Here is a 22,529-nt window from a genome sequence, read left to right on the forward strand (position 1 = left end):
CTGTCTCCTGCGCTAGCTCAAATCATAAACCGGTTGATATTTAATCTCAAACCGTAAAATAAAGATCCTCTACGGTACCTGAGAGGATATGAATCCCATTAAAATAAATCAAACTAAATTCGATTCAAGATTCAATATGAGCCGTATGATCCACATCAAAATTTATACACACTTAATCTGCGTAAAATTTAAAATTGTCTGTATGAAACTTGATGTGAATCAGACAATTCTGATTGAGCATCGAACAACTCTCAATTCTTCTTTTCTTTTGCCATGTTGGATCTCATCAATTATTACCTGTTTTGTTTTTACTTCATATAGAGCATGAATAATAAAATCAAAATAAAAAATATATTGTTTTTGCGTTACATGAAATTAAAACGAACTTACTAAATATTCTTACCAATATTTCATGCTATAGTTAGGAAGGCTCGAGTCAAGTCACTTTAATTTCAGTGATACTGCAAGCTGCTAAATAACATTCTTAAACAAAACAACCAATTATGAATAAAAAAAAATTGATTACTTAAAAAAGTTTCTGATATGAAATCATCTATATAGGTACGATGAGAACAGTGCCGTTATATAAAATAAAAATTTTAAATGCGCATACACATAACAAACTACTAGTAATCGTGCCTGTGCACAGCAACGAGAGCAAATTATGTAGTAGAAAACATTAAACTCCTTAATAAGAAAGAGAGATAATTTAAATCAAATTTGTAGAGAAAAATAGTTAAATACTATATTTATCTACAAGATAACACATGCGAACTCTAGTGTAGTGGTAACAATTTTGGCACCAACAGAACTCAACTGGGTTCGAACCCGCTTTGTACCGTGGTTCAGAGGCGCGGTCTACGGGCACTGGGATCATATACGGCGCGACCAATGCATACTTAAGTGTTGAAGCTCATAATTTGAAAAATTCATCTATGTGCGATCTGAAAATTCAACGGCTGATCATCATTTCAAAAAAAAAAAAAAAAAATCAAAATTTTTGCAGAATTTAGACATTAAGCTCCTTAATTAGAAGGAGAGATTAGATTTCATTTTTTATGTCATCATCTCTAGCTTTGTGTAAACAGAGGTGAGATCATGTGTGCACATAAAACGTGAGCAAAGGCTGCCCATTTGATTAAGTATTTGAATCTTTCCTCATACCCTCCGCCGTCCATCTCTCAATTTCAATCCGAACGGGTGCGCACAATAACAAACTAGTCCTCATACAATCTGAAATAACCTCTACGACAAATAGAATTTGAGTTGCTGTTTTTCCAACTTGAGTTGGTTTCAATAGTTCTATTAAAGGAGAAGAATGGACATCTCCAGTGTTTGTGTAAACAGAGAGGAGTAGGATGGTCCACGTGGTCGGTGGAGAAGCATTAACGAAAGGGAGGTAGGCTCAGTGTGAGACGGACGGTGTAGATAAAGCAAGGTCTCTCCCCCAATTCGCATCCGCAGCGTCTTCTCTCCCGATCGTTCGATTTCCCCCTTTCTACCCTCTCCACCGCTCTTCTCCTCTCGCGCGCAAATTTACAAACCAACCAACCAGATTCCTCCGTTCCCTATTTCTTCCACTCGCGCTCTTCAGGTATGTATAAATCTCTCTCGCGCTCACACTCCGGTCTTTCTCCCTCTCCTCTTTCTCTTTCCTCATCTCGATCTAGGGTTTTTCCTAGATGAGGAATTCTGGATCCCCTTAATATTTTGGATTTTTTAGCTGTATTTAGCTGTAGATAAAGAACAAATTTCTTATTTGGAAAGAGTATTAAGGACATTTCTTTTGCTTTCAAAATCATTTCCTTGTCAGATCTATTGTTGAAACTGATTTACTATTGATGGATCTGTCAATGTTGATTTGAGGTTAAATCAGAAATCATCTAGTGTGGCACAAGTGAGGGGTAAACTATAGGGTTTACTGATATTTAGAAGGTTCCGAGAGAGATGGGTTTGCAAGGACTTGAGAAGACAAGGTAGTCAATCCATCATTGCACACTGCACTATACTGTTGAGACCCAAATATCTAATCTAGTGAATTAGTTGAAACCAGGTCAAATGGCAGATCCAGTCCAGGAAAATTCAGGCGGTGGTGGGGACAGTGGCGAAGCTGGGAGCCCAAGAAGTGGGGTCAGAGAGCAAGACAGGTTTCTGCCAATTGCAAACATTAGCAGGATCATGAAGAAGGCAATTCCAGCCAATGGCAAGATTGCCAAAGATGCCAAGGAAACTGTTCAAGAGTGTGTCTCTGAGTTCATTAGTTTCATCACTAGCGAGTGAGCCTCTCTCTCTCTCTCTCTTAAAACCTTGGCTGAGGCTCTCTCTCACCTTTTTTTTAAAAAAAATTAACAGCAGCCTCTCTCTCTCTCTTTTTTTTTTTTGAAAGCTTCGCAGAGGCTGCCTCTCTCTTTCTATGATATGTGTGAATTATGTAGGTATTTGTGCGGCAGTGTGTTGGTTCAAGTTGGGTTTGTGTTGTGAGCATGTTTGGGTGGGTGAATTTTTGTGTGGGTATGTGTGCTTGTGGGACTATTTGCAAGTTTGTGTGTACACTTCAGGTGGGTGAATAGGTTTTGGGGGTAGGTGAAATTGTCGAGTTTGAATTTCTGAGAAATGACAACAAGGACCTTTTTTTTCGACATAAGGAAGAGTAGTTCTACATTTTCTTTCTTACAGATTAGGATTTCCATTTAGCTGCATGACCTCTCTTACTCTAATATTTCGACAGACAGGCTTTTTATTAACAATTAGAACGGAATTGTTGTTTGATTACAGGGCTAGTGATAAGTGCCAGAGAGAGAAGAGGAAGACTATCAATGGTGACGATCTTCTCTGGGCCATGGCCACTCTTGGCTTTGAAGATTACATCGAGCCTCTTAAGCTCTACTTGCAGAAGTACAGAGAGGTTATATCGTATTTTTTGCTGTCATTCATTTGTATGTAATTCATCAGTCTGATATTGATGCCTTCCTTTTTCCTTTTCATGTATTTGACTCTCATGGGAACTTCTTATAGATGGAGGTATGTGATACTCTTTATGTACTTTGGTTCAAAGTTTTTCTTTATTGGTGTTTTAGAGGTGTAGAAACGAGCTGCAGAATTCTTTTATATTTTTTTAATTTGAGTATACAAGGGGGTGACAATAAGATGCATTTTTATTGTTGTCAATTATTGCTTCTCTTCTCCTTTGATAATTATTGTTAGTAGGCCAGAATGAACCTGGATTTACCTACTGAGTCTTTTTTCTCTACAATGGCATACAATGTTCATTGTATCTGTTCATTTGTTTTGTCATTATATTTGGCACTTGCAATATCCTTTGCACAATTTTATTTTCAAGACTCCCATTCACCTTTGTTTTGCCATTTGTGTTACATTGTCCTTTGCTATGAAATGCCCCCTTTTACATTGGTATTCCATTTTTCCGAATCTTGACCTCCTTACCATATAGGTGCTTTAGAAATGTAGAGAAAGAGTCTTAAAGTTGCGTGCCTTTTTGACAAAGGCTAGCTAAAATTGACAGGCTGGGATATTTTGATGAGACTTGTGGAATGTTTTTGACTGAACCAATAATTCTTTTGTTGCCTTATAGCCGTCTCTCTTAACTATCTTTATGTTGCTTTTTGCACAATCTAGTGTCTTATTTAAAAATAGAAAAATTGTTTTAATGTATATATTGTTTCAAATTTAGAGGTATTATGTACATAACTAAATTTATAATTGGAATATTATTTATAGGGTGATACTAAGGTATCTGGCAAAGGTGGAGATGGATCTAAGAAAGAAGGAGGTCAAGCGAGCTCTAGTTCTCAAGGGGTTTGCTCTCCCCCCCCCCCCCCCCCCCCCCCCCCCCCCCCTCTATCTCTTTCTGCCTACTTTTATATTATTTTTATAAATTGATATTTAGCACCTTTTTCATGTTTCTGTCAGATGGGGCAAGCAGGCTACCCCCAGGGAATGACCTATATGCAACCTCAGGTGACCAAATTCTCCTCTCTTTATATTTTGCTTGTTAAAATTTTTCTATTATGAATTTTAAGGATACATGCATTTGAATCTGTCACGGGGGCAAACATTTGAGTCATGTCACTTTATTGTTCTCTATCTGATTATGTATTATGCATTTTTCATGACTGTTTGGCCTGTTGGTCTATGGTGGACCGTGTTTAGGTCTTTGTTGCCCTTGGTGGGATTTGTGGATCCATTAGCCCCAAATGTAGATTTAGATAAATATTTGTAATTGAATGCTTTTCTCTTTGAACTTACACCCAGGGAACCTACTTTATGCAACATCAGGTACATATATCCTTCTTTTCTGAGTACTCCTTTCTTGCATTTTGCTTATCAGCAACTAAGAGGAGTCTTTTGACATTCTGTTTATTAGGGCTAGTATATTGGTCCGTGGTGGACCAATGGTTTTCATATATTGTTTGAACTAGAAGTTTCGTATGTTCAATGTAAACGTCAGTGACCTTCTTTCCTAAATTCTCTTCATGAGCAATAGCAATTACTGTCATAGTTTTCTTTGTTGTACTTCATCTCTGTTTTAAGATCCAAACCCTGGGCTGTACATATAAAATTTAATATAAATCCTTCTTTTGCAATTTTCACAATTTTCACAATTCATGAGCAATAGCAATTAAACTTGGCCGTAAAGATATCTTCCATTTTGGTCTCTTTTCTGATTGGACCTTATTTTCTGTAATTTTGCTATTTCAGTATCATAATGGAGATGTATCAAACTAATATCATTTGCCACTTGGTGCGACTGCTGAATGTGTGTTCAGGTTAATTCTATTTCTAGCCTATAGTTTTCAGTATATTCATGTAAATGGTTGTTTTAGAACTGCCTCTGCTTGGATGCATGACTTACATCTTGTACTTTTTGTTTAAAATTTTGCTCTGGTAGGGAAGAAGTAGCTGTGGTGTCATTTGAAGGAATATAGACGTTAGCCTTATTTGCTTAAACTAATTATCTGTGAGTATTGGCAAACTCTCGGGTGCCTTTTTATTGTAATATCTCTGTTTATAATTGTTGATTAGTCCTTTTCTCTCTTGAGTGCTTGTCTGGTCTGTATATACCATAACATGATTGTTTTTGTCAGTGGCCTTTGAATGTTCTAACTAAGGAGGAATAATGCTACTTGATGAATATGTGCTTTAGTGTATTCAATGCTTACCCCTGAAATCATGTCTAGCTTAGTTTCAAGCCTGTGTATTTTGCAGATTCTGGTCTTGTGAGGAAAATGTTTTGCATAGCCTTCTACAGTTGTATGTACCGTTCTAAAAGTGTGATTGAGTTTTGTAAGAGCTGTGACTGTCCTGTTGATTTTAGAATGAGATCGCAGAATTGACATTGTGCTATGTAGTCTACGTTGCAGGGAAACACAGAGCAGCATCCAGCACATCATTGATATGGTGATACGTTATTTGAGCGAGGTAATATGTACATTATGGATTGACTTGTACTATGGATTCATATCTCAATTTTTAAAGTTCAAACAATCGATCCAAATCGTTGAATATTAAACATGATCTTCATATTAAAATGTACTCGGGGACCAAATTTTACATTTTTTAGAATTTTTTTACTACTTTTTTTAGTGTGAAAATCATTGATTTTGGATTGTACATAATTGTTAGATCAAGTGATTTTTTTATCTATCTAAAAAATAGTAAAACAATTTAAAAAATATATAAAATTTGATGTTCAAGCATATTTTTATATGGAGATAAATGTTTTAACGCTTTCGATCTGTCATCTGAACTTTAAAAATAAAGATATATGAATCTATAGTACGGGTCACTTTGTAATATTTATATTACCATAGCCTCACTCTGCATTATATTTTAGTTAGGCTACGCTAGGCTGCGTGTTGGCAGAAACTGGCATATCTTCACAAATGCCCCGTGCTTCATTTGAAGACACAAGTTGCCATCGTAGGAACCAGTAAAAGAATGCTACGAGAATCTGGCAAATTTTAGACATCAAACAATATTATGGCACATATTTTTCCAAATTTTAAATTGGTGACTAGTGCATCTATCACATCTTTAGTTTGACATGCGATTCAATTTTCCAACCTCCAATGATTCTCTCAAACTCTTATTCATTAGCTTTTGCTATATTAGATTTTCCTATTCAGATATCCCTAAAATTTTTATTCTACCAACCAGAGTCACAGAAAAATCATAATCTCTTTTTAAAAAAAAAAACTTATTTCAATTTTCCGTTTTAATTTAGAATTCCTCCATTTCTTCTATCTATTATAATAAAAATGTACTTGTCACGTTTCTTTATGATGCAGTCTCTTATAACAAGCTTTTTTTTTTTTTTTTTCAGTTAAATTGAGCAAATACTCAGAATAGAAATGAATATTCGGCAAATCATGCTTAATAGAGGTCACGATACTAATCGTAACAACTAAAACTTATCCGTGTAAAAAGCACAACCTAATTGGAAAGCAGCCCAGACTAATGTACAACCCATGAACCAGAAAGAAAACAAATAATGGGCAACCCATGAAATTTTCTTTTCTAGAAAATGTGAAAATCCAAATATAATTTTAATAATATTTGATAATTTGGGCAGTTACTGTCAGCCATAAGGCCCATAACTCAATTGGAATTAAAGCAGAACTAACAATAAAAAAGTCTATTTTTTTTAACAGAAACTAACGAACTATCAGCGACCACAATGGAAACTCCATATTAAGCAAATTTGTTTCTAATCTGGACCTTCTAAGCTTCCGCTCCCCGCATTATACAGATCTAGTTAACAATTCAAAAACTAAAACTCTACCTTTAAAGAAACAGACTTGTCCACAGTACCACAGATTTTACAGCTAAAAGATAGATACATATACAACATATATGCCCAAGTAAAAAGCTCAGCCGTACAAGCAGGTCTCTACCGACTCTTCCTCTCTACTGCTCACCATGTGCAATTCTTGATGGATCAATTGATACTTCAGTAGTGACTTCACCTTGTTCAATTTTAACAGTTCCACTGGAATTTCATCAACCACCATCCCTTACTCAGCACTAGCCGGTTCTAATGACATTTCACCAACCACCTCACCTTCTTCAGTGTTCAACTGCTCAACTGGCCTTTCACTGTCTTGTTCAGTGCCAGCTGGTGCAACCTGATCTTCACCATCCTCCCTGACTTGTTTAGTAGCTGGCTCAACCCGCTCTTCGCCATGCTCCTTGACTTGTTCCATGCCAACTGGAGCAACTTGCTCTTCATCATCCGCCTTGACTTGTACAGTGCCAGCTGGCTCAACCTGCTCTTCACCATCCTCCCTGACTTGTTCAGTGCCAGCTGTCTCAACCTGCTCTTTTTCATCCTCCTCGACTTGTTCAGTGCCAGCTGTCTCAACCTGCTCTTTTTCATCCTCCTCGACTTGTTCAGTGCCAGCTGGCATGACTGGTGTTTCACTTAGCACCTCACCTTGCGCAGTGCTTGATGGATCAAGTGGCAATCCAATAGTGACTTCTTCACCTTCTTCGATACTGGATGCTTCAACTGGAGGTTCACCAACCACCTCACCTTGGGCAGTGCTTGATGGATCAACTGGCATTTCAGCAACAGCCTCACCTTCTCCAGTGCTAGGGACTTCACCTTCTTTGATATTGGATGCTTCAACTGGAGATACACCAACCACCTCACCTTGCCGGGTGCTAGCTGGCTCAAGTGACAATTCATCAACAGCCTCACTTTCTCTGGTGCTTGACGGTTGAACTGGTATTTCACCATCCTGGATGCCTTGTTCACTGCTAGCTGACTCAGCAGGCATTTCACCTACCGCCTCACACTGTTCAGTGTTAATGGTCTCAACTGGCGTGACACCAACATCCTCGCCTTCTTCAGCATTTGCTGGAACAGTTGAAACGTCACTGATGATCTCACTGTACAAAATGCTCGGTGGATCAGTCTGACCACAATTTTGACTTGGCACAGTATCCGACTCAGTGACCATTATTTCAGTGTCCTGAACAGTCTTCGACTCAGTGACCATTATTTCAGTGTCCTGCATTGTGTTTGACTCAGTGATCATTATGTCACTGTTCTGAACAGTGTTCGACTGATTGGATGACACAGCCACACATTGTACAGCACATGATGGACCAACTGATTTTGCAACAGTAACCTCATCCTGTTCAGTGCTTGGTAGATTGATCGTCTCTACGACCGCATTGTCATCTTGCACAGAACCTGATTCATCAGCCAACACTTCATGGACAGCATCAACGTGCACAGTGCGTGATGTATTCATAGATGGTTGACCGACACCCTCTTCTAATACTGTGCTTGACGGAGTGACCGAGACGTCTCCGACAGCCTCAACATGCACAATGACTGGAGGCTCAACTGCTGCTTCACTGACAGCGTCAACTTTTGCCGTGCTTGAAGGATCAGCAAAAATTTCATCAACAGCCTCATTTTGCACAGTGCTCAAACAGTCGACTGAAATTTTGGTTTCAGTATCAACTTGCATGTTGCTCGATGGGTCAACTGAAATTTCATTAACAGCCTCAACTTGAGCAGTACTTGAAGGATCAATTGACATTGCGACTGCATGTCCATCTTTTACATTAACTGATTGATCAACTGGTACCTCATTCATATAATCACCTTCAGCAACATGAACAATTTCAACATTGCTTGAAGGATTAACCAAAAATAAGTCAGCATCTACACTTTCGATGTTGCTTGAAGGATCAATCGCTGTCGTGTCCACATTATCACCTTGCACAACATCACTACCTTCAACATTGCTTAATGGATCAACCAACATTTCATCAGCACCTACACTTTCGACATTGCTTGACAGATCAACTGGTGTCGTGTCCACATTATCACCTTGCACAACATCACTACCTTCAACATTGCTCAAAGGATCAACCAACATTTCATTGGCATCTACACCTTCAACATTGATCGATAAATCAACTTCTGTGACACTTGGCAGATTTACGGTTTCTTCTGGCGCTGCAGGTAAAAAGATAAATGTTTTGCTTCATCTACTTTGATTACACAAACATCCTTAACAAGCAATGTCAAAGGGTACTCAACCTGACTGTAATTCTAATTTACAAGGCATTTATGATTTTTTCAATAAAACCTGCGCTTCCATGACTGATAAGTGAAAATTTAAATAGAATATCCTTGCCAACACTATAGGTTTTAACTGTTGGTCTATACCTCAACCCTACAAATCATACCCATATAAGCTGATATATTAAAGCCAAATGACTATTTCTCATCAGAGATATTATAGGAGGCTAGGTAGCTATATTAAAAAAAAATTAAAAAATCCATCCCCTCATATATATTACCATATAACCAGCGCATATCATGATAACGAATCCTAAAGTATTTAGAAAGTTATACTTACCTTGCAGATCAAAAATCTTATGTTCCTCTCCATTTAGTGCTCCAACCTTCTTCTCCTGCTCACTCTTCTCAGGCACCTCATAAACAAGTCGGTAGCTGAGAAGTGACGGCCCAAACACATTCTGTTTCCTCAAGCTACTAAAAGCCATCTCTGCATCAGCACGCCTTTTAAATACAATCCAGGCCCTGTTTGCACTCCCCTCCACTTTTCCCATCTCCCATTCTTTCAACGGGCCATACCGGCTAAATATCCGGACAATATCCATCTCAGACGGCACCGTGCCATACCTGGTGCCAAAGCTCAGCAGCAGTGCAGTGGGATTACACTCATCCAACCTCTTCTCCTCCACTCGAATAATAGATCGCTTTGTCGCAGCTGCTGCCACAGCCAGGGCCCGTTTTGCATCAGGGCCCCCAGGACTAAGCTTTAATTGCTTTGTGTCTATGAAAGCCCTTCTCTTTCGCTGTTTTGGCCATGAGCTTGGTTCCTCAGTCTGGCCACACAAGATCATATCAGACCAGTATGAATCCTGCATATGGTCAGTTGGGGTAACAACCTCGTCAAATGTAATTTGAGGTAGATCGACCTTGCGTTTCCGGCCCCTCCTCAATTTAACCTTCTCTGGTACGTGATCCATCTCAGTAGAAGGGGGAGGGTTTACAATGAAATTTCTGAAGTCTGTAAAGTAGCTAACAACAGTACCCAAAAAGCTATATTCTTTTCTGGGACCCGTAGCTACAAGACAGAGCTGTGATAGCACGTCATTTGGGTCAGAATAGTGGTACTTCTTTAATCGCCTTCTTCTCACACGTTTCTCCTCATTTGTGGTGAGCACAGGAGTCTCATCATCACTTGACACATCAAAATCGGCATTGTCAACCTTGGGTGTGCTTATTAGAGGTGAGGAACCGGACCCAGACCCAGTAAGCCGACTAGCTGCCCTGCTAATGCACGCTCCTATCTTGAAAGAAACGCCAAACCCGCTGGAACGTGGTGTTTGTGCTTGATTTTCATGCTCAACAAGATCAAATCCCAAAACTTCCTTCCTCTTTTTCCAAGGGAGAGGAGAGGCTGAGTCTTCTTCATCAGTAGTTGTTTTTTCAGGTTTGGAATTGGACCGGGACCCATTTGCAAGGTTAGAGTGCACCTTTTTTTGAACCAACTCAGAAAGGGGCTTTTGCACCTCAATGTCTACTTCTTCCTTTTTCTTTTTTGGAGGCCGACCTCTCTTTCTTTTAGGCTTCTCAACAGTTCCCAGTTCAACTGGAGTATAAATCACACTAGGAGTTACATCAGGTAAGGTCACAGCAGGCAGGGTTTGTACTTGCATAACAGAGTTCTCTGGTAATTTCTCACTTTTAGATAATACAATCACTGGCTCAATGTAGTCTTCTAGAGGCCCAAAAGTTTGGTACCTTGGAGGCACAGAGTAACCCTTTGACTGGTAAAAAGCTTTTATCTGAGATGTCACCATAACAAGCTCCAGCTTGTCTGTCGTGACTTTAATAGGATCCAGCGCCAAATCCTTAATAAAATCAACCAGCCCCTTGGGATTAAAATATTTTACCATTTCGTATCTATCAACAGAACAGTTAACAAACCCTTGCCTGACACCAGCATTTTCTAATTTCGGATAGACTTCTTTAGCAAACAGTTTTTCATCCAAACAAGAACAGATTGAAGCAACCTCAAACCTTCTGGAGACCTCTACTAATACACTCTTAACTGCATTAGAAAATGCATCTGTACTCGCTTGCTTTTCAAAATGTGAAAAGTTTGGAAAGAAGGGTTTCAACTGGGACTCATCGCACCATGCAAAAGTCTTATCCCCAAAATAAGCCACTAAAAAGGCGTCTCTTTTTTGATATTTCATGGCAAGGTTTGAACCATCAGACGGGTTTATAATTACACCTGGCCACCAAGGGTGACTTTTCACTTTACCCCAGACAAGATCAGAAATTGCAAATCCATCATTCTCCACAGATGGGAGGTTGTATGCGATAGGAATTTCACCAGGGATTGTTTCTTCCTTCTGCAGTTCAGGGCTCGGAGTTGCATTTTTGGTCGTCTGATGTTTCTCTCTTCTATGATAAACAACGGCTTCTTTGCCATCTGCATGTGCAATATTATTCTCTTCCAAACTAGAAGCAGGTTTCTTCTCTTTGCATGGGCCACTCTCTCCTGAAATGTTATACACAATAATGAAGCGAGGTCAGTAATAGAATAATAATAATAATAATAATAATAATAAAGGGTGGGTCTTTTTATTTTTCTGTTCTATAGTTTTCATAATATCATTCAGCAGTGAATTAAATCATATTATCAAACCAGATTGAAGATCACAGGAGTCATGGATTAGAATGTGAAAAGTGCTACTTATCTTAAATTTTCTCACTCAGGAGTAAAATAATGGAGATAATGACATAATCCAAATCCTTTGTATTTGTCAAACATGAACATGAAGTGTATTAGCATGTTAAAGGGCACCACTACCTTATAATTTAAATCTAGAAAATAAGTACAAGAACATATGACGCATGCTTTTATAGCAACTTGGCTTGACCACTAAGACAAATGCAGCTTTTGACAGAATAATATACGACCTGAATTCTTTCAGCTCTAACAATATGATTCCAAATATTACTTAAATACTTTTAATTATAGTTGGTGCAAAGAGAATGTAGGATATGGACTAAAAGGTACAAGTAAAATTATTCTGGCATAGTGATTATGCAATCCCAAGTAATTCTATTCAATTCTACCCAATCTTACCCACTTATACTATGATTCTGTGCGATTATGATAGTCACCGTGACTAGAAGTCATATTAAAATCTTGAAATCATAACATACTACAAAATCTGTGATTTTGAGAACATTGACTATGGAATAAAGAAGTACAGGATGCAAACCAAATAAGTACCACAGAGAAAAGAGGCAATCAGCACTCCTCCCCTCCCCAACCCAAAAAAGAATAAGGGGAAAAAAGAAGAACAAGAAGAAGAAAGGAAGAAAAAAAAAATTCAGAGAAATAAACACGATCAGGTTAAGAAGAAGAAAAAACCACAGTACCGGACAGTACCAGTTTTTACAGTTGCAGACCTTTCAAAGACACACTAAAGCAGTATGAAAGTGTATTACCAACCCCTCCAATTCCCACCCTGCCCTAAAATTTTCTTAAGGCGATTCCACATATCAAGAGTTACTTACCTAATTTGGAATTTTCTTGGTCAGCGCCGACCTCCTCAGCATCTAGCTTCCAATTATCACCTCCAATTTCCTTCCCTGATTCCGTTTCCATAGTCTCAGAATTTATAGCACCGTCAATATCCATCGGTACATGGGTTTCTAATACTAAAGCATCAGGCTGTTCTACCTCTGCCAATTGTTCTGAGATCGACGCTGAAACATCTTCAATTCCAACAATTTGCGTGGGGCCTGCAGACGACTCAATTTGAGGGGCCACATCCATAGGCTCAATACAGGGGTCGGAAATGGCCTCTTTCACCACCTCTTCACTTTCTTCAACTGTATCATTGTTTTTTTCAGTCACCTCTTCTGATTGACCTATTGCTGCGGATTTAGCTGACAATTCTTCAGCACCTTCTTCCAGAACTTTAACTGTATCACAAGCCTCAATCACCTTTTCCATGGGGGTAATTACATCCTTGATCACCTCAACTGTAATCTGGGTTTCCAAATTGTCAGCGGTTTTGTCCCCATCAACCAATCTCCTTTCCTTCTCATGTTCTTCACCCAATTCTTTATCAGAAGTATACTCCCCGGCATCTTCCGCTGTTTTGTCCTCTTGGATTCCCTCCACCAAGCCAGCTTCTTTGTCTATAGATCCCTCCAGTTCCGGTTGTTCCAGGATTGTTCCAGTAGGTCTACTCTCGGGAACTTGAATTTGCTCATCAGAGAGTGAACCGACCAATCCATCTTTAGTTTCTCCAGCTATTTCAGTTGAGCTGGGAACCAAGTCCATTTCATTTTCCACAGTAGCCTCCATTACTACCTCCTCCATGTCCCCTCCAGTAGGTTTCCCATCTATATCTAAACCACCAGTCAAATCATGAAGTGATATCTCGGTAGGATCATTCCCCTCTTCTACACCACCAACAAAACTGCTCTCAACACAGCTGGGTTCTTCCCTTTGAGAAACCTCCAGTAGATCATCCCCCTGAAGACCTCCAGCAGATTTACTCTCACTCCCCAGCTCACTTCCTAAAATTTCTACTTTCGTCTCAGTAACCACAACGGTCGTTTTCTCCTCTGTAGTTTCAACAGAGCCCCTAATTTCAACTTCTTCAGTCGATTCTACAGCAGCGCTCTCCACTCTCGGCTCATCTCCTACCGGATTCTTAGCTGGATCGGCTGCCATAGGCTCATCTACAGCCAGATTTGAACTCATCTAGCAAAAATTGAGCGCAAAACACAATTTAAACACTAGAGAAAATTTGTATATCCCGGCAAGAGAACACGAAGAGTACGTTAAAAAGAAAATTCGATCAAGAAACCCTAGATTGTACATATTTCCCACAAAAAAAAAATTTGCGAACGAGTGAAATACCTGGCATGGAGTGTTTCAGTGCGCATAAGTGAAGTACGGTCGTTTGGATTGGATCAAGAGCTAAGTATAGGAGATAGAGTGCCTTCTCTTGTTAGGGTTTGGGTTTGGTTTTTTCGATTGTGTTGGTCTGTAATTGAGAGACGAGATGAGAGCGACAGAGAACAAGGGGGGGAAAGCTCGAATTCTCCTATGGCGAATCGATGAGACTGCGGACCAAGCTGGTTCATATCCAAAGAAGCTCTTGTGGGACCGTCTTGACAGTAATTCGTTTCATTGAAAGACACAAAGGAATGGAGTTCGAGGATCCAACAAGGTTGGAAAGGATGGCTGGCGTCAATTGGCGCTGTCCTTTTTCGATACTTTTAGTGAAATACATTACAGTAAGGCATTTTACAAATTTCTACTGTCGTCGACGCGTCTGTCATTCATTGCTCCTTTCAATATATATATTCTTCTCCTGCTGTTGACCAGTCACTTGCGTCTCTTGATTCATTGATTGGTTCGTATAAGTTAAAATACGTAGAAATCGTATGTGCGTACAGAAAAAGCCAGAATCCCTGGGCTGGGCTTGGGTGAAACACTGAGGGGCTGTTCGGATGTGTAGTTTTATAATGGAAACATATGGGTTTTGAGGAAATTGGATTTATAATTTTCATATCCGTTTGGACCGATTTTTTTATTAATAGAAATAAATAAATAAAATATCGGAAAAGCGATGGCTTTTGGATTTTATCAAAATACAGGTTAGGTCGGAATGGTTTATTCCGTTCAGCTACGGTGTTCTGGACGGGATGGTTATTCCGTCCAGATTAGTGCATCACTAATTTCGCTTAGTAGAAAAAAAAATTCTTGGACGGGATAAATTATCCCATCTGGTACTGTAGTTTTTTTTTGAAAAAAAAAATCATTCTCTAAGATGAAACCAGAAACAAAAGAAAAAAAAAAGCTACAGTATCGAACGGGATAATCTATCCCGTCCAAGAATTTTTTTTTTCTACTAAGCGAAATTAGTGACGCACTAATCTGGACAGGATGGTTTATCCCGACCAGAACACTGTAGCTGGACGGGATAAACCATCCCGATCTACCTATATATCGATAAAACTCAAAAGCCATCCCTTTTTTCGATATTTTATTTATTTATTTTCTATTAATAAAAAAATCGGGCGTTTGGATGCTCGGTTTTTGTCCAATGCATTTCTATAATTTTTCCTAAATTATTCTCCACACAATGTAAATTTGTGGAAAAATGAAAATTGAGTCCAATTCAATTTTGATTTTTTCAATCGGTGCGCTGCCAACTATTAGCTTTAATTTTAAATTGTTTGTTAGACATTTTGTATTATTACAAACTTGAGTTTGATTATATATTTTTGGTTTTGATGCACTTCTGTTTTCTGGAGTTAATTTTCTTCATATCTTGTATTTTTGCTCTTAAATGAGAAGTCTTTATTAATCTGGATGTATGTCTTCTTTTCTAGTAGGTTGAATTAATTATAAAAAATATTTATATTTTATAATATAATAATTAATAAGAAATATTATGTTATTATTTAATTAATTAATTTAATTGCATTATTGATAATTCTATTAATAAAGAAAATTGTATATTATTAAACATATTAAAAAGAAAAATAGAATTTTCTACGACTAATCTCACTGTACAACAGAACACTTAATTTAACATATTTCCATAATAAATGATGTGTGTATTCGTACTTGTGGGTTTCTACTTTTTTAAAAGTGAGTTCTTAATCTCGTCAAATCCTATCCCGTGTAATCCGGTGCATCCGAACAGACCTGAGAGAGGTGGCACCCAAAGGACCTTCTGTTCTAATTCCCGGTCCTATCGGAGCCCTTTTGTTATAGTAATTTTTTATTAGCTTATTTAGTTTAATAAAATCCTGACCTTATAGCAAACGGTAAAATAAATTGAAGGATTTCACTATCTCAATTTAGTATGTTTATTGGTCGAGTTGAGTCGACTTCAAATCTGACTAGAAAAATTGAAATAGAGTCAAGCTTGACACAAGCTCGAAATTTTCACTTGCTGTGTTTATCTTTGCATTACCTTAATAAAAGCAACGCAAACTGTGTTAATATTTCTTTCAATATCAATCTTCGTCTTTTTCAGAAATTTGCCGAGGCTACTGTTTATTCAATCACTTAAAAATTACGGACCATATAATAAAGTCTTTACTGTTGTATTTGCATTTAAAAACGCTAAATAAATACTTCGTATTATATTACGAATTTGATATGAAAAATTTAGTAACTCTAAACTTTGTATTAGTCCCTTCGCTCATGCAACGCAATAGAAAAAAATATCATATCTAACGAGCGAGAACTCTAGATCGGAAGCACTAATAAACAGTCACGAGTCAGATACAACATTTACGATGCAAGCACATATTTAAATTAGGGATCTAACCATTTGCACAAAAGCCCTCAGTTAAAGGCATCTAACATTATGCTTACTGCCTACATAGTATTATCAACAACTACTTATAATTAACGAATAAAAGGTTCCTGAAACACCTGCCACTGCCACCTCAGAACAGCTCTGCTAACACCCGTGCAAACTCTTCACGGGCTGATCCCTCCACACTACTAACACTAGATAGCTCATTTTTGAGCCTGGATATTTCCTGACCATTCCCAACTGTTTGTTCCAAGAGCCGATCTTTCTCGGCCACCAGTGTGCGACTTTGCTCTGTCAATGCTTTAATTTGCTCGTCGAGTTTCACCAAATCTAACCTGATTTTCTCAATTACACTGAGCATGCTCATTGATTTACTCTCTTTTTTAGCCAGCTCTTTCTCTAGCTTGGCATGCTTCAACAGGGATGCAGCATGGTTATTCTTTATCTGGAGGATCCGGTTCAAACGAGTCCGTATCAGATCTACATTAAAACCATTCTCCTCTAGCGTTTCAAGACAGGTAAACTTCTCTTCAATGACAGCCACATCATCATCAAAGGAGAGGTTTTTTAATGAATCAACCAGGTTGGCATATGCGATCATCAAACCAAGAGCCATACCGTCACGTATCACATCGCAGTACCTGTGATGCTACAGCTTTAGTCTTATTTGTATTGTAATTTGATGAATGGTTCTACGGTTCAGTTTTTTGGGGAATGTAAACAGGTATGTTTTTCTTTTGATAAACATCAGGTATCAATAGTCTAATGTATCAGGTACCAGGCCAAAGGATTTACAATCTATTTGTTTTCAGTAAATTGGATCTTATTCATTTTTCTTAATGGTTTACAACTAGATTAGAACTTAAAAATATATATTTTGCCAAGACAGGGATGCACAATTTATAATTTTGAACCACTAAGATGCTCTTGCCTAAAAATATTGTTTTGATGTACAAAGATGCTTTGTTGAGGTCTGGAGTTTACTTGACGCCCAAAAAAGTTGCAATGACAAAAATAAGATCCCTTTTAATGTTTCCATTGACACAAATATGCAAATAGAGAAACAAGTAAACAACAATAATACCCGTCGAGCTTCTTAAAATGTGGCTGTTGAGGGGTATGAGTGAAAAGTTCCAATGACTCCACAGGTTGCCAAAAAGGAGAGGTCTTTTGGAGTGAAGGTGTGGTACTACAACCCGAAATTACAGACCTGGGGGGAGTGCACTCAGACCCGTTGGTAATTGGTTTTAACTGGGCTAACCTAGAGTTCTCCAGTGCCATGGCCTGCTTTTCGGCCTTTGAATTATCTGATTTCCTTGGGCTTAGTTCTTGATTTTGTCCTGTGCCTGAAGGATCAATCAGAATTTTAGCATCCTCTTGTCTAGTGCTTGACGAGTCACTCGGCATTTTACCCTTACCACCAACCTCACCGTCCTCAGTTCGTAATTTAACTATTGGTACTTCAATAGTATTGCCTTCTCCACTGCTTAAAGGATCATTAATTGGCATTTCATCACCACCACCACCCTCGCCTGGAACTTTCGAGGAAACAATTGACATTTCACCAAAAATCTTGCCTTCTGTGTTTGATGTATCGTTCGGGATCCCACCAAGGCTCTCTCCTTGCATTGTACTGGACGGGTCGGCCAACATTTCACAGGCCTCTATAGTGCATGATGAACCAACTAAAAGTTCAGTGGTCTGAATAGAGCTCGGCGGATTTAATAACCCGGTCACATCTGCATCTTGCACACTGCTTGATGGGTCGACTGATGTCACAACAGCAACTTCACCTTGTTTTTTGCTTGGTGGATCAACTGCTCTGTCATCTGAGATGGTGATCACTGGAGCAATTGAAACTTCATCAACACTCATGCATTGTACAATGCTTGAAGGAGCAACTGATATTTCACCTGGACTACTGTCATGTTCAATGCTCGATGGATCGACCGAAATGTCAGTAACAACGTCACATCGGACAGTGGATGCTAGACCAACAGCTATATTAACTGGTCTCTCAGTTCTATTAGCAAGTATTGGCCTGCTCAACTGAGCCAGGTTTTCCTTCAAAGCTACAGAAGGCATAGAGTGAGAAAGATTAAAAAAAAAGGTAAAAAAGAAGAAAATATGCTCCGAAAATGAGAGACTGTATTTTTAAGTTTTGAATATCCGCAAAGGTTAGAAGATTCAACTGACCTGGCACCTCCAAATCACTGTGTACCCCTTTGTTTGGTGTTTTAACCTTATCTTGTACACTCTTCTCAGATACCTCCACTGGCGAACTAACGAGCCGATAGCTAAGAAGTGAGGGCCCAAACACATTTTGCTTTCTTAAGCTAGAAAAAGCCATCTGTGCACTGGAATGCTTTCTGAAAGCAATCCTAAACCTGTATGTGGTCCCTTCCTCCGCCTTCTCCACACCCCCTTCTTTCAGAGGTCCATGATGACTAAACATCCTGATAAGTTCCATCTCAGATGGCATCTTACCTGATTTGTTACTAAAGCATAGAAGCAGTGTTGTCGGGTTGATCTCACGGGGCACTTCAGTAATCTCCTTCAAGAGACCATGATCCTCTCCATTGATTTCAACCATCTCCTGTTCACTGCTCTCAGCGACCTCAGATGGCAAGTCAACAAGCCGATAACTAAGAAGATATGACCCAAACACATTCTGCTTCCTTAAGCTACCAAAAGCCATCTCGGCATCAACACGCTTTTTGAAGACCAATTTAACACGACTTTGACTCCCTTCTACCTCCTTTTCCATCTCTCCTTTCAGAGGCCCGTACTGGCTAAACATCCGGAGAATTTCCATGTCCGAAGGCACCTTACAAAATTTGTTACTAAAGCTAAGCAGCAGTGCAGTCGGAATGGACTCATCAGACTTCTTATCTACTGTTGGGATGATAACTGGTCGTTTTGCCGCTGATGCGGCCAAAATGGCATCAGCCTGGACACGTAGGCTCATTTCAGACCAATATGATGAGTTTTGCATATTATCAGATCCACTCAAACCCTTGTCAGATGGTCTTTGTGTCAAATCAACCTTACGCCTTTTCCCACTTAAAACCTTCTCAGGTCCGGTATTTGTTTTACTAGACAAATCTGATGAGGTCTCTATAGTTGTTGTGTCAACCTTCTTTGGTTCTACAACAGTCTTTCTCGGTCTGCCTCTCCTTCTTTTGGGTTGCTCAGTACTTGAATTAACAACAGGAGTGGTGGTACCGGGAGTTTCAGGAACTGATACATCTGGGTGTGAAACAATATTTTCTGGCAAATTTACACTCTCAGTTTGTACATTGACTGGTTCGGTTTGTTGATCTAACATGACCTCCATCCATCGACGAAAGGCCATAATATGATATTTGGACATAACGAGCAACAGCTTATTAGTTGTGCCCTTGTCTGGGTCTAATGCCAAATCCCTGATTAAACCAACTAGCCCCCTAGGGTTCAAAGAATTTACAACCTTGCCTCTATCAACAGTGTAGGAGTCAAACCCTGGCCTCACGCCAGCATTTTCCATCTTTGGATATACCTTAAATAATGACTTGTCATTTAAGCATGAACACATTGTTCCATTATCTATTCGTCTACAAACCTCCTTTAATGCACTCTTAACCGCACTGGTAAATACATCCGAACCTACTTGCTTTTCAAAAATCGAGAAATTTGAAAAGAAGGGCTTCAGCTGGGACTCATCACACCATGCAAAGGACTTATCCCAAAAATAAGCTACTAATAATGTGTCCTTTTTATGGCATTTAATAGCAAGTGTAGAAGCATCAGATGGGTCAATTATTTGTCCAGGCCACCAAGGGTGACTTTTCACTTTACCCCAGACAAGATCAGAAACGACAAATTTTCCCTTCTCTTGGGAGAAAAACTGGTGGATAAAAAAGGGGTAATTTTCTGGGGTAATCTCTGTTTTTGGCGGTTCTATCTCCACTGCATGACGCTCGTCTCTTCTACCATGAGCTTGCATATCGACTTCATTAGCTCGTGCCACTCTAGCTTCTCTCATGATCCTCTTTCCTGATTAAACATGAAAAAATTTGAGCAGTTGGTATACACTGGTACTGATAGAAGTTTTGTGGTCATGGTTAAACAGTACATACAAAAAATCTCTCTTAAAAATTAGCAAAGAAATCAAACTAAAAAAAATGCAACAAGCACAATATATACGATCTCCTATGTATATCTTGAGATTATACAACTAGTATAGTAAACAGATTTGCTTCTCTCCCTTATGGACTTCATTTTGAGTGTGCAAAGGGGCTGCTGCCCATTAGTAGAATTTATTTTCTTTACACCTCATTGAAAGGAAGGAGGAATAGGTAATATAAAAGAAAGGCAAGCTAAGGGTTGGAAAGAATAATTTTGGTCTTGGGTTAACATTTTTTTTTTTCAGTTATGTGAACCAGCATACATTAGAACTATTTTTTTGCATTGTTGCACTATTTTCTATAGATAATTCTATATCTTTGCTCATAGGCTTGGTTGACACTTGGCAAGAAAAAATATTTAAAAGGAATTGTGGGTGTATCTCGTCTCTTCACATTGTTAGAAAGCTTGCAAACCTTCTTTACTTTGTTTCCATAAAAATGAATCATCTAGAAGACTAGAACCATTATAAAATGTGAGTAATCAATTTAATGTATGATACATGTTGTAGAGAAATACATGATGACATTATTTAGCTGTCCTGTCTACAATCTGACTATGCAAGCAAATGGAGTACATGCAAATAGGAGGTAAACATGCTTGGCATCCAAACACCATACATTTCTATAGATATTTCCTGAGAATATACATTTCTATAGATATTTCAAAATCAAGCACAAGCATATATTACAATTCGAGTGAAGCTAGTATGAGCATACCCTCACCAAGCAGTTTGTGAGCTTGATTTGTGTTGGTTTCACACAATGAACTCAACCCATCTTGATCGTTTTGATGAGACAAACAATTTATGTTCCAAATTTCTAATTACAAATATGTTTTAAGATCGACGGGTTAAAAAATATTGAAAAAAGGATCACACTAATTCATTTGTAAAAGTTAACTCAAACAATGAAAAGTTTGAAATAGTTGGCTCATCAAGTAGATCAAGATCAACGGTTCGAATTTGTCTAAAGCTAATCCAATGGTTTTTTAGGTCAAGCTCACTAACCAGAGGCAAATTGAAGAAGAGCCAATAGGGGTCAATTGAACCCCCCCCCCCCCCCCCCCCCTTTTTTAAATTGTATTTATGTATGATTTTCTATATAATTTGTAGTAAAATATTATGGTACAGTAAAAATTAACCCCCATTCTCCGCAGAAAAATTTTATATGATTGACCTCCATGGTTCAAAATTCTGGCTCCGCCTCTCTCACTAACCACTATTCTCCTTAAGCTCATGCCCTTTTTACTCTTGTAATTTTTAATTTTTACCTATAGCACTTAAGAATATACCTAAATCAGTATTAACTCTATGATCCCCGCTCCAGCAATGTATGTTCTTTTGCTGCTCCAGTTAATTTACACTCAGGCATGATTATTACCACCACAACTCCTTCATGGTCTATGTCAGTGAGCCTCCACCTATGAACCAAACCATTTTCTTTCTCCAGAGACCCCTTCATTACTACATCCCCTAAACCCAAAGCTCCAGTAAGTTTTGCTCTCCAGTACAACCACACCAACGACTCCAGTAAGTTTTGCTCTCAGCTTGCCTCTCACAGGAGTACAGGACCCCTCAAACCCTAACCCGAAGCTCGAACATTAGCCATGAATCCATATCCAAATTCGGACTAATTTAAATGACTAGTTAACTCACCTTCTTTTGGCAACTCCGCAGAATCGAGCTACACCGGGGAAAGAGGACTGGAGCCTAAAAAGTCGCCAAAAACAGCTAAGGAAACGGCCACTGAATCACTGAACGAGTCTGGAAGTGTTTTTACCGGTTAGAATTCGTTTAGGGTTGGGGCTGTAAATGGTTTCTAGTGTGCGTGTGCGTGTGCGTTAATAGAAACTAGGGCCAAGAGATAGAGACCCATTGACTTTAATTTTGGGCCGTTATATTTCCTGTCAGGCCTCTTCTGGTCAGCATGAGAATTCCATGAGAAGAGTATTGGACCTATCTTTGGATAAGC

At 38.8% G+C, this 22,529-nt stretch overlaps 3 protein-coding genes across 8 annotated transcripts; 1 reads left to right on the forward strand and 2 right to left on the reverse strand.

Moving 5' to 3' along the window:
- Positions 1-1,117: 1,117 nt before the first annotated feature.
- LOC144574062 (nuclear transcription factor Y subunit B-3-like) lies at positions 1,118-5,154 on the forward strand. 2 transcript variants are annotated; one of them, XM_078323905.1, is made up of 8 exons: positions 1,409-1,594; positions 2,044-2,276; positions 2,776-2,905; positions 3,016-3,021; positions 3,739-3,816; positions 3,931-3,978; positions 4,720-4,787; positions 4,910-5,154. In XM_078323905.1, exons 2-7 carry the CDS (start codon positions 2,059-2,061, stop codon positions 4,744-4,746), a joined length of 507 nt encoding a protein of 168 aa, XP_078180031.1. In that variant the 5' UTR covers positions 1,409-1,594; positions 2,044-2,058; the 3' UTR covers positions 4,747-4,787; positions 4,910-5,154. The 2 variants fall into 2 exon arrangements, 1 of the variants encoding a protein (XP_078180031.1); XR_013518124.1 differs by lacking the exons at positions 3,931-3,978; positions 4,720-4,787; positions 4,910-5,154 and having other exon boundaries at positions 1,118-1,594; positions 2,054-2,276; positions 2,776-3,021.
- Positions 5,155-6,528: 1,374 nt separating this feature from the next.
- On the reverse strand, positions 6,529-14,182 carry LOC144574069 (uncharacterized). 3 transcript variants are annotated; one of them, XM_078323936.1, is made up of 5 exons: positions 13,971-14,182; positions 12,611-13,811; positions 9,402-11,582; positions 7,383-8,995; positions 6,529-7,334 (listed from the first exon to the last, which is right to left on the reverse strand). In XM_078323936.1, exons 2-5 carry the CDS (start codon positions 13,809-13,811, stop codon positions 7,035-7,037), a joined length of 5,295 nt encoding a protein of 1,764 aa, XP_078180062.1. In that variant the 5' UTR covers positions 13,971-14,182; the 3' UTR covers positions 6,529-7,034. The 3 variants fall into 3 exon arrangements, with proteins under 3 accessions (XP_078180062.1, XP_078180052.1, XP_078180044.1); XM_078323926.1 differs by having other exon boundaries at positions 6,529-7,145; positions 7,191-8,995; XM_078323918.1 differs by having other exon boundaries at positions 6,529-8,995.
- Positions 14,183-16,304: 2,122 nt separating this feature from the next.
- On the reverse strand, positions 16,305-22,367 carry LOC144574089 (uncharacterized). Of its 3 annotated transcripts, XM_078323961.1 has the most exons (6): positions 22,214-22,367; positions 21,850-21,949; positions 18,589-20,427; positions 18,306-18,464; positions 17,477-18,236; positions 16,305-17,033 (listed from the first exon to the last, which is right to left on the reverse strand). In XM_078323961.1, exons 3-6 carry the CDS (start codon positions 20,414-20,416, stop codon positions 16,523-16,525), a joined length of 3,258 nt encoding a protein of 1,085 aa, XP_078180087.1. In that variant the 5' UTR covers positions 20,417-20,427; positions 21,850-21,949; positions 22,214-22,367; the 3' UTR covers positions 16,305-16,522. The 3 variants fall into 3 exon arrangements, with proteins under 3 accessions (XP_078180087.1, XP_078180074.1, XP_078180082.1); XM_078323948.1 differs by having other exon boundaries at positions 17,477-18,464; XM_078323956.1 differs by lacking the exon at positions 21,850-21,949 and having other exon boundaries at positions 17,477-18,464; positions 22,214-22,350.
- Positions 22,368-22,529: the final 162 nt, after the last annotated feature.

Source organism: Carex rostrata, chromosome 2 (genome assembly GCF_964058835.1).
Source record: "Carex rostrata chromosome 2, lpCarRost1.2, whole genome shotgun sequence".
NCBI classification, from domain to species: Eukaryota; Viridiplantae; Streptophyta; class Magnoliopsida; order Poales; family Cyperaceae; genus Carex; species Carex rostrata.